Genomic DNA, 13,716 nt, shown 5'->3' with positions numbered 1-13,716 from the left:
AATATTATTTTGTTGCACCTCCATACTTTTTTCATTCTATTTATTTACATCTTCCTAGCTGAAAATTGATTTTATTTAACTAAAAGGAAGCCAAGAGAAACAAAGGAGGCAAGGCAAGCCACTCACAATGGAGAAATTATGATGACCTAAATGAGTACTTTTGGTGAGTTTCTTGGATAGTAAAGGAGTTTTGCTCAATAAGTTGGATAAATAGATAAACCTTCGTTTTTCTAGGTCTAGAAAGTGTTTTCGGTTGAAGTGGCCAATGGACTTGAAAGCAGATTTCTTTGTGCATTCAGATGAGGTGCCACCAGCAAATGAGGTACATATTCCATACTTTTTTTTATAGCTCATAATATTATTATTTTTTTATCTCTTTTTTTGTCTTTTTGAATGGAACAAATGCTGGTTGTTTAACAATTATCTTATAATTTGAAATGATGTATTTAGTTTACTTAATTTGGGAATACTGAACTATTATTAGACCAGAAGGAAGACACATAAAGAAAATGAAGAGGACATATGGTAATAAGAAAGAGATAATCCTGAACTAGGCATTAGGGAAAGAGAAAAATAGAATGATAATAGAAAAATAAACTGCTCTTCCTTTTATAAAATTTTGCTTCTTTTGCTTTGCTAACAATGAATGCTGAAAAATTTAGTGCCTTTTTCTTATAAAATTTCCTATATTTGAGCAAGTGTACTTAGAACTTTAGGATGTGTTTTGGATTTATTCTTGAGATTAGAGGAAAATAGTTCTAGACATAAAGAATTTTATTGCTGAAATATTTTGGCTAGATCAACTTTATTGCAAGGGTCAGCTGTTTCAAGGTGGCTAGAGTTAAAAAGGACGTAAATTTATGAATCAAAATTTTGGAGTTTCTTATGAATTTACAAGGGAACAAAACTGCATCAAGTTGGGGATAGTGCTTTGAGTTAGAGAAAGATGAAATGCTGGGATATAACTAGAACAGTTTTGTTTCAAGGGGATTTATTCTATTGCCTCCGATTTTATGGCTTCACCCATGAACGGATTCTCAAAGACTTATAAATAGAAGGAAGCCTAATGGCATGTAGGAATCTCTGCTTAATGTTCTGCCTTCTCAATTTAATGTTGAGTTGCATATTATTGTTTATAAATTGCCCCTCATTCTAACTGGATGAATGGATGATGACCATACCTGCAGCTTCTCAAAGTGCTGGGATTTATATAGAATGGATGCTTTACAAATATGATTGCTAAGTTTCACTATTGTGTTTTAGCAGTAGAACTGGTTCCCAAGAGTAGAGGAGCTTCCAACATTAATGATTTCTATTGAGTTAGTTTGCTTGGTAATAATCCAAAACCCCTGCCAAAGTTGTTTGATTTTAGGTTAAAGGAGGCAATTGGAATGATTGTCTTATATTCCCATAATTATTTAGTGGGAGGCAGAGAAATTCTGGACTGCATTATTCTCAGCAAATGGATGCCATATTTCATGTGTTGAGCTAGATTTCTCCTAGATATTAGGAATGCTTTGGATCATGTCCGTTGGGTCTCCTATAGTGCATTGTGTTTAGGAGCTTTGACAAGCAGTTGAAATGAATCACAACATTTGTATGAAATTTATAAATAATATGTGCAATTCCTAGCATTAACTTCCTTTTTTTCCTTTTTCCCTCCACTCCCCTAAAATTCCTTCTGTCTTTTTGAAGGAATGTCTGCCACTTTTGCTGATATAGGAAAAAAAGGTGTATGTCACTTTTTGGAAACTCTTGCTGCTACTATGGTGCAGAGGTATAGTGAATTAGGTTTAGCTACTCTTTATATCTCTTTTTAAGGGTATTCATTTATTCATTTTCATGTTTTAGTTTGTCTCACAACTAGAGGTCATGAAACTATTGTATTAGTCTCTTGGCATATGTGTGACAATTTTGCCTATACAGCTTGAGGTTGGCTTAGATTTTATAAAAGTAAGGAATTTAAGGTTTATATTGATGAATTTTGGTGGCGAGTAATGGCTGGAAATCAAAAGATTAATTTGCTGAGATTCTGGGACTGCAATCAAACAGAGAGGCAGTGGGTTTCCAGTGGATTGATTCAAGGCTTTGATTGTGAAGATAATGGAGGTGGCAGCAAACATAAAAAACCCCAAAATATGAGAGAGAGAGAGAGAGAGTTGTAACTTAGGATAGTTTTAATTAAAGACCTAGTAATTGTGTAGAGTACAATAAATAGATCTAAGTATAAGCTCCTAGAAATCTAGACTTAAACAATAGCCCAAATGATATAATTCATGTAATTTACTTAAAATAAATTGGCAAATGGCATAAAAATTATACAAAGAACCTACAACTTCATTTCTTGACTGTATACCCTTATGTTTTGGTTAAATTTAGTCTTTTAACTTTTCACATTCTTTTCGATAATTTAGGATTTGAATTATTTGGCATTGTAATCCCCCCATTACCCACCCCCCCTCCCCCCCCCCCCCCAAAAAAAAAAAAGTGCACTGTTTTCCCTGAGAAACTCAGATTCCTGTGACTGCATAATTGTCTTTTTGTCTTGCTAATGAGACTTAAACATAAATGTCTATGGTTACTCCGTTGGTTCTCCACATTCAACATTCACCATCTACTATTTAATTTGGTTCTTTCCTCTTTCCAAAGATCTAAATTCATGTTCATTGTTTACTTACAGGGACAAAATCAAGCTACTGTTGGAAAGAGGAAGCCTAAAGTTAATTTTGTTGAAGCCAGAACGTTTTGGCACCTTTACAGAAGTTTTGACCGCATGTGGATATTCTTTATAATGGCTTTTCAGGTACCCTAATGACAGAGCATGCACATTTTGTTTCTGACTTGTTTTCTTAAAGAAATTTACTCCATCAGAAGACCTCATGGTTTTCAGGCTATGCTAATTGTTGCATGGAATTCTGGATCTCTTCTTGGCTTTTTTGATGAAGATGTGTTCAGAAGTGTGTTGACTATTTTCATTACTGCTGCTTTTCTCAATTTGTTGCAAGGTACTAGGGATGTTCTTGGCTAATTGATTCCTTTATATGAATATTTGGTTATCAGGAGCAATGCTGTTAATCAACCACAATATGTATAGCCACAATTATTGCAAGGAATTCCTTTATAGTTCTAAGTTTCATTAGCCAGTTATTTCTTATTTTAGTGGCAGTTTAAGGATTTTGTGATTCCACATCACTTTTCATGCAGCTACTTTGGATATAATTCTTAGTCTCAATGCCTGGAGAAGCTTGAAAATTACCCAAATACTTCGGTTCCTTTTGAAATTTGCCGTAGCAGCTGTCTGGGCAGTGGTCTTGCCCATTGGTTATTCTAGCTCTGTACAGAATCCAACAGGGCTTGTAAAGTTCTTCAGCAGTTGGGCCAAAGATTGGCGGAACGAGTCATTTTATAATTATGCTGTTGCTATATATTTGATACCCAATATATTGGCTGCTATACTTTTTCTACTTCCCCCTTTACGGAAAGCCATGGAGCGATCAAACTTGCGGATTATCACTTTTATTATGTGGTGGGCTCAGGCAAGCATAACTTGTATTCTTAATTTTCACTGAATTTCTTGTTCTCTGTTTGGCATCAGTATGTCCTTTTTCTTTTAAAAATTGGGCTCCTTATATAACTTGTACCATGATGCAGCCAAAATTGTACGTAGGAAGAGGCATGCACGAGGACTTCTTCTCTCTTCTGAAGTACGAGAAAAGAATTTGCTTTTTCCTATTTTTCTGTTTCCCCTGTTGAAAGTATTTTTCTAACCAGTGGTTGGGAAGGGGGAGGTTATGAGATTTTTTTTTCTATTGGTGCTAGTAAATTGTAATCCTGTTTTCATTCTTCTTCAAAGATTCAAGATTATGCGTTTGTGCTGTATTATGGACATGCGTTCTCTCCTGTGAATGAATTGCATTTTTCATATTTTCAGGTACACACTGTTTTGGATTGTGCTGCTAATCAGCAAGCTAGCATTCAGCTACTATGTGGAGGTGATTTCTCCTGTTTTAGTTTATATATAGGTTGTCTTAAAGTTGAACCCTAATAATTAATTACTTATTTTAACACAAGTGTGAGTAAAAGCGTTACAAAATTTCAGTTTGAATTAATCTTCTTGCCAAGCTTGATGTAGCTTACAGATTGAGGTATCTTCACCTCAGTTGTAGAAGTTTCAGATGGCTTTATGGACACGTGTGTTATATATTTATGTTTGCTTGCACAGACACACATAAGTATTTATTGACACTCGTAAACGAGGGTATAATAGAGTTTCAGTGAGTCTAAAAGACTTATCCTACTAGGGTTACAATATTTCTTTAATTCTAGCCCATGAAAACAATCATCATCTACTATTAGCAGTCCAATTTTATTAAAGATCACAAGCTTTTCAGAACATCCCTGTGATTCAGTTGCTGTTATTTCTTAGCTACATGTTCATTTTTTAATGCACAAGTTCGAATTTTATTATTCCTTTTGTTTATAACTAAATTTGAGAATGCAGAGGGCAATAGATAGAGCAATGACAAAAGGGAGCCTTAATATATTTCTCTGTTGTAAAATTTTCTTGCTATCTTTGCCTGTGATTCTTTCCCATATGTTTGCATTTAGGTGTGCATATGTGTTTTTGCATCTGTACCAGTAATTATGTACACAGATTTATGTTGTGCATGTGCTTGCAGTTGTGCGCATTGCAGGGTGTCAAAGAATTCAAAAGATTCTAGTTACCATGTATGTAGAAAAATTAAAATAAGTTTTAAATTTTCTTGACTGGCTTAAATGACTAGGTTCAGTGTGCAGAGTTTTTGCAGCCACTATAGCTAGAACATAAGATTATTCTAGTTTGGGTGAATTGTTGATATAATATTATGCTGTGTGAATACATATAAAGAAGTTGCTTTATACCTGTTTCTTTCTTGCCTAAAAGGATATGTGAAAATTTATGAGGGTGTTTTTTTACATGATCTGCTGATAGATACTGCCACTAATTCAACCGACGAAGATAATCATGGATTTGCATGTGGATAATTATCAGTGGCATGAATTCTTTAAGAATGGTATGATGTTTAGCCCTCAAACCACCCCTTCCCTCTTTCTGCCTCTGCTTTTCTTTAGTTTGTGTCATTTCGAACGTTTTTTCTCCAATTGGCTATGGCCTGTACTAAGTCATGTTTGAATCTTCTGTAGTAACTCATAACATTGGAGTCGTTATTGCAATTTGGGCTCCAATAGTCCTGGTAAGTTAGCATGTAGAAACTCTTGGGAATGACAAGAGTTATGCTGTTGTGAGGTACTTAAAATTATTAAACAATTTGTGTAAATTAAATAACTAGTCTTATTTTATTTCTATATAGGTTTATTTTATGGATGCTCAAATATGGTATGCCATATTTTCTACTCTTTTTGGTGGGATTCATGGAGCTTTCAGCCATTTGGGAGAGGTTAGTAACCAAGATGTTCTCATTCCTTGAAGGCACGTCTCAAAAGAAAAATATTAGTTGCCCTGTGAGCACCATATATGATTTTGGTGAAACAAAATGAATTTATTTCTGTCTTTCTGTTAGTTAAGACTTAGTGATTATTTTTCTTAATGTTGGTTTCTTTCAATTGGCATTTTCAGATACGGACATTGGGGATGTTGCGGTCTAGATTTGAATCTGTGCCTGCAGCTTTTTGTCGTCATCTTGTTCCCAGAACAAATCAGTATAACAGAAAAGAGCAAATGGTAGTGTTTCAAGCGATATAGTGCTGTTTATGTGATTGCTCTTAATTATCTGGGTTACCAGTCTATCCAAGTTGAAATGTGTGTCTTTTTAGACATAAAGGCACAGTTTGCACGTAATTTATAAAGCTGTGGAGCCTGTACTTCCTTTTGCTTTTTGTTTCTTTGGCTAAACAAAAACATTTCAACATGGCAGAATTACGAAATCGAAAGAAAGAATATTGCAGCTTTTTCTCTTGTTTGGAATAAGTTCATACATTCTATGCGGATGCAGGATCTGATCAACAATAGGTTGGGCAATTCCTCGCTTAATTATCTGGCAATAAAATTTGTTAAATGCATTATATAGAGAACTCTAATATTTTCTTTTGGGTTATTATTGTCCAGGGATAGAGATTTGCTACTTGTACCATCTTCATCAAGTGATGTCTCTGTTGTCCAGTGGCCCCCTTTCTTGCTTGCTAGCAAGGTAGATACATGTAGCAGTTTTTGATATTAAATTTGAGCTCAATGTGAGATCCTGTGTCTTATATAGTGTCTGGTTTGTAACACGTGACAGATTCCTATTGCATTAGACATGGCAAAAGATTTTAAGAAAAAGGATGATGAGGAGTTATTTAGGAAGATAAAAGCTGATGATTATATGCATTCAGCGGTGATAGAATGTTATGAGACAGTCAAAGATATAATATACAACCTTCTGGAAGATGAAGCAGATAAGATGTAAGGCAGAAGCATTCATCTTATGAACTTGAAAAACTTCTGAACATGATCTTAAATTGCATCAGGGGAGCTTTTGACCTTTTCTAGCAATGAAAAAATTATCCCCTTCCTTCTTCTCTATTAGAAGTTTAATTATTTCTTTTCACTTGCTTTCACTTTACATTTAGGACTGTTCAAGCAATTTCTCAGGAAGTGGACAATAGCAGAGCACAGAAGATATTTTTGACTGACTTTCGGATGAGTGGGCTGCCTTCACTCAGTAATAGGTTGGAGAAGTTTCTAAGGATCTTGGTAAAATTCTTTCCTTTCATTTTCATAACTTTTCTATGGCACTGCATTTATAAGCTTATCCATAAAATTGTACTTTCCAATACTAACCTCTCACTCTCTCTCTCTTTATGTTGACAGCTTTCTGATATCGAAGATGATGAGACATTCAGATCTCAGATAATCAATATCCTGCAGGATATCATGGAAATTATTATGCAGGATGTTATGGTCAAAGGCAATGAGTGAGTGCCAAAAAATAAAAAGCTTTCTTGGACTTGATTTGTGTCAGTCTTAAGTGGCAAAATTAACCTACAAGTTTTCTTTGTAGCATCCTCCAAAGAGCTCACCCACATGACGGACACACTCAATATGAAAAGAATAAGCAGAGGTTTGAAAGGATAAATATTAATCTTATGGAGCAGAAAAATTGGAGGGAGAAGGTATATTTGAGATGGACTCATATTGGTTATTTATTGTGTAACTATTTTTTGCACAAATATCTTGTTTGTAATATATTATGTGTTTTTCTGCAGATCAATAGGCTTTATTTGCTTTTGACTGTTAAAGAATCTGCTATAAATGTGCCTCCAAATTTGGAGGCTCGGCGCCGCATCACATTTTTTGCAAACTCCTTGTTTATGAATATGCCAAGTGCCCCAAAAGTTCGTGACATGCTTTCCTTTAGGTGAGGTATTGCAGGACATCAAATTAGTGACATATTATTGTTTGCTAGTAAGAAAAAGAACTGAGAAAGGGGAAATTTTCCTTTTAAAGATTTATTATGGTAATGTACTTAAAGCCAGTTTCGGAACTATCAGTGGCTAGTTGCTTTAATTGTGGGTCATAACTAATATTTTATCTTGTTTAAACTACATTTAAGATTTTGTTTTCCTTTAGTATCTTCATGATCAGTTAATGTGCTTATGCATTCTATATCACATGAATAAGAGCACTTTGGCAGCCTTCTAAAAGTATTATGTAGACAGATGCCTCTATATGCTCATTTATACTGCTTCTCTGGTTCAGCGTTTTGACTCCATACTACAAAGAAGATGTTCTTTATTCAGATGAAGAACTCACTAAGGAAAATGAGGATGGAATCTCAATTCTGTTTTACCTACAGAAAATATATCCAGGTGAGTTGTGATCTCTTGCTATTTTATGCCTTTTTCTGTATGTAAAACATATGACTAACTGGACATTGGCGACTGCAAACTAGATGAATGGAACAACTTTCTAGAGCGTATGAAACAGAATAATGTTGGAATCAAAGATGAGAATGAGGAGGCTCATATGAAAGAGGAAATTCGGAAGTGGGTATCTTATAGAGGGCAGACACTCTCCAGAACAGGTCTGGAAACATCAAACATATCACTTTATCTTTTACTATCTTTAACTATATAGATTCTTACTTGAGCTATGTCATTCTCTTTCTGCCAGTGAGAGGGATGATGTACTACAGGCAGGCTCTGGAACTCCAATCCCTTCTAGAAGTTTCTGAAGCTTCTGGTTAGTTGTTTCTGTTTAGATATATATACATATATATATACATTATGTACATACATGTACACATATACATACATGTACACATATACATACATGTATACATATATGTGTATATATATATATATATATCCTATGTGTCATTCCAATTCCTTTTAAAAGCTGGTGTGATGAAACTAGCTTGATGAAGTGTTCACTTGTTCCCTTGTAGCAATTTTTGGAGGCTTCCAGACCTTTGAGGAGGATCGGGGATATCATAGAGAGCATGCGCAAGCACTGGCCGATATGAAGTTCACCTATGTTGTTTCCTGTCAGGTCTATGGGGCTCAGAAAAAATCTCCTGATGCACGAGATAGGAGTTGTTACCTTAACATTCTAAATCTCATGTTAACGTAAGTTAGTGTTAACTATTTCAATCTCAAAGTTCTCCACATAGAATAGAGTTTGATTTCATCTTTATATATGTGGAAACTGCAAAGGTATCCATCTCTGCGTGTTGCTTATATTGATGAAAGAGAGGAGACGGTGAATGAAAGATCTCAGAAGGTTTATTATTCTGTTCTTGTCAAGGGAGGTGAAAAATTGGACGAGGTATGAAACAGCACTTGTTTAATGTCAAATTAACTGACAATATAGAGCATCAATTTTATCCCAACCCATTATACAAATAACTTTTCCAAACTGTGCATAAAAGGTTGAGTCTTTTCCTTTCACTAGAAGTGGTAGTTCTTCGAACTGTACTTAAGTGTAAACATTCTTTTTATCGTATCCTAATTATGTTGTTTTCAATGTCAGCTTATTGCAAAAAGAATAGCTGACACAAACATTGAAAATGTCACATGACACCATAGACAATAATCTGTTTAATTTAATGAGACATATCAACATTTAGGTGCAACATGACATGATTAATATATTGAAGTACAGTTAATCAATAAAAACATTAATTTTAAGTGCTAATAATTTTTAGAAAAGGGTTTAAATGTGTTAGATGCATTGAGTTTGTGTTAAACAGTTAACATATTTACACGGTTAATTAAAGGATTCAGTGCATGTCACTTTTGGCTTAAGCTGGTCAACTTACATTATACGCAAACATAGTCATGTCATTGTCAATTGATATGATTATGACACGAATACAATTATGTGAAATCTAAACCCTTCAAGTTAACTGGGGTATGCCCATTGTTATTAGATTGTCTAACAAATTGCTAGGCCTACATTTACTTTTAACAGACATGTTCTGTGCAAATTTTATATAGCTTGATGTCTTTACTAACCACTCTAATGTCACATATCTGATGAAAGTTTAAGTATGTAATGTGCTTATATTTAGACGAGTGATTTGTCCAGTTCATACATGTCCATCATGCCGATGCATGTCTGATTCTTCTTCTTCTCCTAAGGTATGGAGTACATTCTAAACCATATGAACAAGGACTATTTTTTATCCTGCTCATCCTTTTAATGCTAGTATTTCTAGCCAAACATAAGATGGGGATGTAGTTAAAATAGGGTACTAGAGATGTTGAAGAGTGGCCATTTTGCTATTGGTAATTATTGATATGGAAGGAGAGGAAGAAATGTCAGGTTTTAGTCTGAATTAGCTCTTTATTTGTGCAAACTGCTAAAATTACTCCCTGTATTCTCATTTGTGAAAACTTCTTATACTTTCAAAATTTTATACAATCAATTTCTTTTCTTTTCGTTTTATTCATGAATAGCAAAATGATGATATTGCTAGGAAATATACCGCATCAGGCTACCAGGTCCCCCAACAGAAATCGGTGAAGGCAAGCCTGAAAATCAAAATCATGCAATTATTTTTACTCGTGGAGAAGCCCTTCAGACCATAGACATGAATCAGGTAGCCTTTTCTTTTACCTATTTCAAAGATGCATTGCAAAGGTTCTTCTATGTTTTCTGTGGAGGAGAAGCACTTTGAAGAGGCTTGCACAGTGGGAAATAATTTGAAGGAATTAGCCTTTTGTTTTATCTATTCAAAAGATGCGTTTACAAATAATCAGCTTTGTTCTCAGGATAATTACTTTGAAGAGGCGTACAAAATGAGAAATGTTTTGGAGGAATTTCTGAAAACTCGCCGTAAACAGAGAAAGCCGTCAATATTAGGTCTAAGGGAGCATATATTTACTGGAAGGTGAGTTAACCAATATCCCAAAGAATTCAATTTGATTTTTTGGGCCATAATAGCTGAGATTAAGCTAGTGAAAATGTGACAAGACATTACACTGAACATTCGATAGTAGTAATGTATATTGTTATTTATTTGACAGTGTTTCTTCACTAGCTTGGTTCATGTCCAATCAAGAGACTAGTTTTGTAACTATTGGGCAACGGATTTTAGCAAATCCTCTGAGGTAAGCCTGAACTTTCTGTCTTAAACCCTTGAATATTATGCGATATTACATGTGATTGACATCCATATTTGACTCTACTATAGTACAATAGAGGAGCCTAATGTGTGTGTGTGTGAGAGAGAGAGAGAAAGAGAGAGAGTTGATGAAGAAATTTACCTACCTGGCTAGTGAGGGGTGCAAGTTGGGTCCGGTTGGATGGGTTAGGTCAGTTTCAGACTTGACTTAATAATCTTGATTCTATCATGATGTGGTTCTTGAAATTTCCAAGACCCAACTCATCTCAATTCTGGCACACCTCCATAAAATAGAACTGTGAACGAACTTTAAATGAGAACTGTGGAGAGTCAGGTTGGTGTTGGGTTACCCAACCAGATTTAAACCCTTTCATAGGAGTCTTTTAGGGTTAAAAGTAGTAGAAGAAAGGATATAGGATAATAAATGAAAAACGGTTTACGTTGATTGAATTTTGAAAACAGAGAATGGAATGTCTCTATTGGAATTACTAGGTGCTGATTATATACAAGAAAACCTATCTAAATTTGGTCTTGGAATTTGGTAAATTACCAGAAATTAGGGAACAAGAAGTCAGGAAATAATCCAGCAAAAGGAGGAAAATAGAGAAAGGAAATAATATCCCTAAACTAACTCCTACAAATCTGGAATATAGTCAATAAAATAAATTGATGAGCTGTCAATACTCCCCCTCAAGCTGGTGAATAAATGTTGGTCATTCCCAGCTTGTCTACTAGCTCTTCAAAACTCGGTCTAGGGAGCCCTTTTGTTAGAACATCAGCTAGTTGTTGTTTGGTAGGCACATAGGTCATGCAAATTACCCCGTCTTCTATTTTTTCTTTGATAAAATGTCGATCTATCTCCACATGCTTTGTTCGGTCATGATGAACAGGATTATGTGCAATACTTATTGCAGCTTTATTGTCACAATATAGCTTCATAGGTCCCATACTAGACACTTTCAGTTCTTCCATTAGCCTCTTTAACCAAATCAGCTCACAGGTTCCTTGTGCAAGGGCTCTAAATTCTGCTTCTGCACTGCTGCGAGCTAGAACTGGTTGCTTCTTGCTTCTCCAAGTAACCAGGTTCCCCCAAACCTTTGTACAATAACCAGATGTAGACCTCCTATCCTCAACTGAACCTGCCCAATCTGCATCAGTAAATGCCTCAACACTTCTCAGCTCTTTTTTATTGAAGAACAAGCCTTTACCGGGTGTAGATTTTAGATACAGCAAGATTCAGTTAACTGCCTCAAGATGTTCTTCGCTCGGAGAATGCATGTACTGGCTCACTACGCTTACAGCAAATGCAAATTCTGGTCTTGTGTGAGATAAGTAAATCAATCTTCCCAGTAGACGTTGATATCTCCCCCTATCTACTGGAATTCCATTCCTTGTTCTTCCAAGCTTCATGTTCATAATTATGGGTGTTTCAGCTAGCTTGCAACCAAGCATCCCTGTCTCTTTCAAAAGATCTAATGTATATTTTCTTTGAGAGATAATAGTACCTTTCTTGCTTCTTGCCACTTCCATCCCGAAGAAATATCTTAGTTGCTCGAGGTCTTTGATTTCAAATTCACTCCTAAGAGTTTTCTTAAGCCTCTCCATTTCTTCTGTATCATCTCCGATTAAAGTAACATCATCCACATACACAACCAAGATAGTTTTCTTTCCATCTTGTGAATGCTTGAAAAAAAGAGTATGATTAGTTTGTCCCTGCTGGTTACCATACCTTTTATAGTCTTTGCAAAACGGTCAAACCAAGCTCTCGGTGATTTTTTAATCCATATAGTGACTTCTTCAATCTATATACTTTTCTATTACCAATTGCCCCTTCAAAACCTGGAGGCAAATCCATGTAAACCTCGTCATCAGGCTCTCCATTGAGAAGGGCATTTTTGACATCCATTTGATGTAGTGCTCAGTCAAGATTAGCTGCTAGTGATAGTTGCATCTTTATAGTGTTTAACTTTGCAACTGCAGCAAACGGTTCTATGTAATCCACCCCAAAAACTTCAGTGAATCCTTTGGCAACTAGACAAGCTTTGTGTCTCTCTATTTCACCATTTGACTTATACTTAATGGTAAACACCCATTTACACCCTACAAAACTCTTACCCTTAGGGAACTCTACTACATCCCAAGTTTCATTCCTTTTTAGGGCTCTCATTTCTTCAAGTACGGTAGCCCTCCATTCTGGTTTTTCAAACTCTTCTTGAATATTTTTCGGAATCTCATCCCTTTCAACCTTTTATGTCAAAGCTCGGAATACTCGTGACAATCGGCTGTAAGATAAGTAATTAGAAATAGGATGTTGGGTGCATGATCAAACCCCTTTCTTGAGAGCTATTGGAACATCCAACTCATTAGGTTGAGTCTCCACTTACGGCAAATTAGAAGTATCATCAGCACCAATAATTTCAGTTTCAGCATTTACCTGTAGATTGGACTCTTGGCAACATGGTTGATGAGTGAAAGCTTGCACTTCTTGAGGCTTTTTGTTTCTTCGTGTTTGTTAATAAACACAAAGCTTTGATTGTTGTTGACTAAGTCCATTTGGATCTTCCCTTGTTTCCAAGCCAAAATCTGTTGATGCCATAATTGGAGAATTTTTATTTCCTATTGTTGTTTCAAGTATGTCAGCAACTACAAGAAGAGGAATAAGACAATCCCAAAGCTTCTCTTCTCCTTGTATCTCTCCTTGAAGAGTAGGATTTGGGTAGAAAGGTTGATCTTCAAGGAAAGAGGTATCTAAGGAAACAAATATTTTTGTTGTGGTTGGACAGTAGCATTTGTACTCTTTTTGACTAGGAGAATATCCAACAAAGATGCACTTTATAGTTGTAGGATCTAATTTTTCACGGGTAGGATTGGTATTACGTACAAAGGAAGTGCAGCCAAAGCCTTTTGGGAACAAAGAGGTGAACAATCAAGTTTGAGGATAGGTTTCCAGTAAGATACTCAAAGGAGTTTTAAATCGGAGGACTTGAGATGGAAGTCTGTTTATCAGTATGATACAGTTAGGACTGCCTCACCCCAAAATTGTTTAGGAACATGAGTTGTGAACAGAACTGCACGTGCAGTCTCCAACAGATGGCTATTTTTACATTCA

General features: G+C 35.5%; 1 protein-coding gene across 2 annotated transcripts in view; it reads left to right on the top strand.

Moving 5' to 3' along the window:
* LOC18612178 (callose synthase 7-like) overlaps positions 1-13,716 on the top strand; it is a 30,497-nt gene that overhangs the window by 5,710 nt on the left and 11,071 nt on the right. The window contains exons 11-36 of one of the 2 annotated variants that reach the window (XM_007048818.3): positions 87-163; positions 235-322; positions 2,681-2,803; positions 2,891-3,005; positions 3,205-3,536; positions 3,652-3,704; positions 3,932-3,992; positions 4,973-5,054; positions 5,185-5,234; positions 5,352-5,438; positions 5,618-5,722; positions 5,916-6,010; positions 6,107-6,188; positions 6,279-6,442; positions 6,610-6,733; positions 6,851-6,954; positions 7,041-7,152; positions 7,246-7,397; positions 7,739-7,848; positions 7,932-8,063; positions 8,153-8,221; positions 8,427-8,607; positions 8,695-8,806; positions 9,960-10,082; positions 10,255-10,373; positions 10,510-10,593. In XM_007048818.3, coding sequence (XP_007048880.3) covers positions 87-163; positions 235-322; positions 2,681-2,803; positions 2,891-3,005; positions 3,205-3,536; positions 3,652-3,704; positions 3,932-3,992; positions 4,973-5,054; positions 5,185-5,234; positions 5,352-5,438; positions 5,618-5,722; positions 5,916-6,010; positions 6,107-6,188; positions 6,279-6,442; positions 6,610-6,733; positions 6,851-6,954; positions 7,041-7,152; positions 7,246-7,397; positions 7,739-7,848; positions 7,932-8,063; positions 8,153-8,221; positions 8,427-8,607; positions 8,695-8,806; positions 9,960-10,082; positions 10,255-10,373; positions 10,510-10,593 — 2,936 coding nt within the window. Of the gene's footprint in view, positions 1-86; positions 164-234; positions 323-2,680; positions 2,804-2,876; positions 3,006-3,204; positions 3,537-3,651; positions 3,705-3,931; positions 3,993-4,972; positions 5,055-5,184; positions 5,235-5,351; positions 5,439-5,617; positions 5,723-5,915; positions 6,011-6,106; positions 6,189-6,278; positions 6,443-6,609; positions 6,734-6,850; positions 6,955-7,040; positions 7,153-7,245; positions 7,398-7,738; positions 7,849-7,931; positions 8,064-8,152; positions 8,222-8,426; positions 8,608-8,694; positions 8,807-9,959; positions 10,083-10,254; positions 10,374-10,509; positions 10,594-13,716 lie in introns of those variants that run through there. The other variant, XR_016024173.1, reaches the window with a different exon arrangement.

Source organism: Theobroma cacao, chromosome 1, assembly GCF_053813885.1.
Source record: "Theobroma cacao isolate CCN51 chromosome 1, ASM5381388v1, whole genome shotgun sequence".
Taxonomy (NCBI): domain Eukaryota; kingdom Viridiplantae; phylum Streptophyta; class Magnoliopsida; order Malvales; family Malvaceae; genus Theobroma; species Theobroma cacao.
This window is presented reverse-complemented; position numbering and strand designations above follow the sequence as displayed.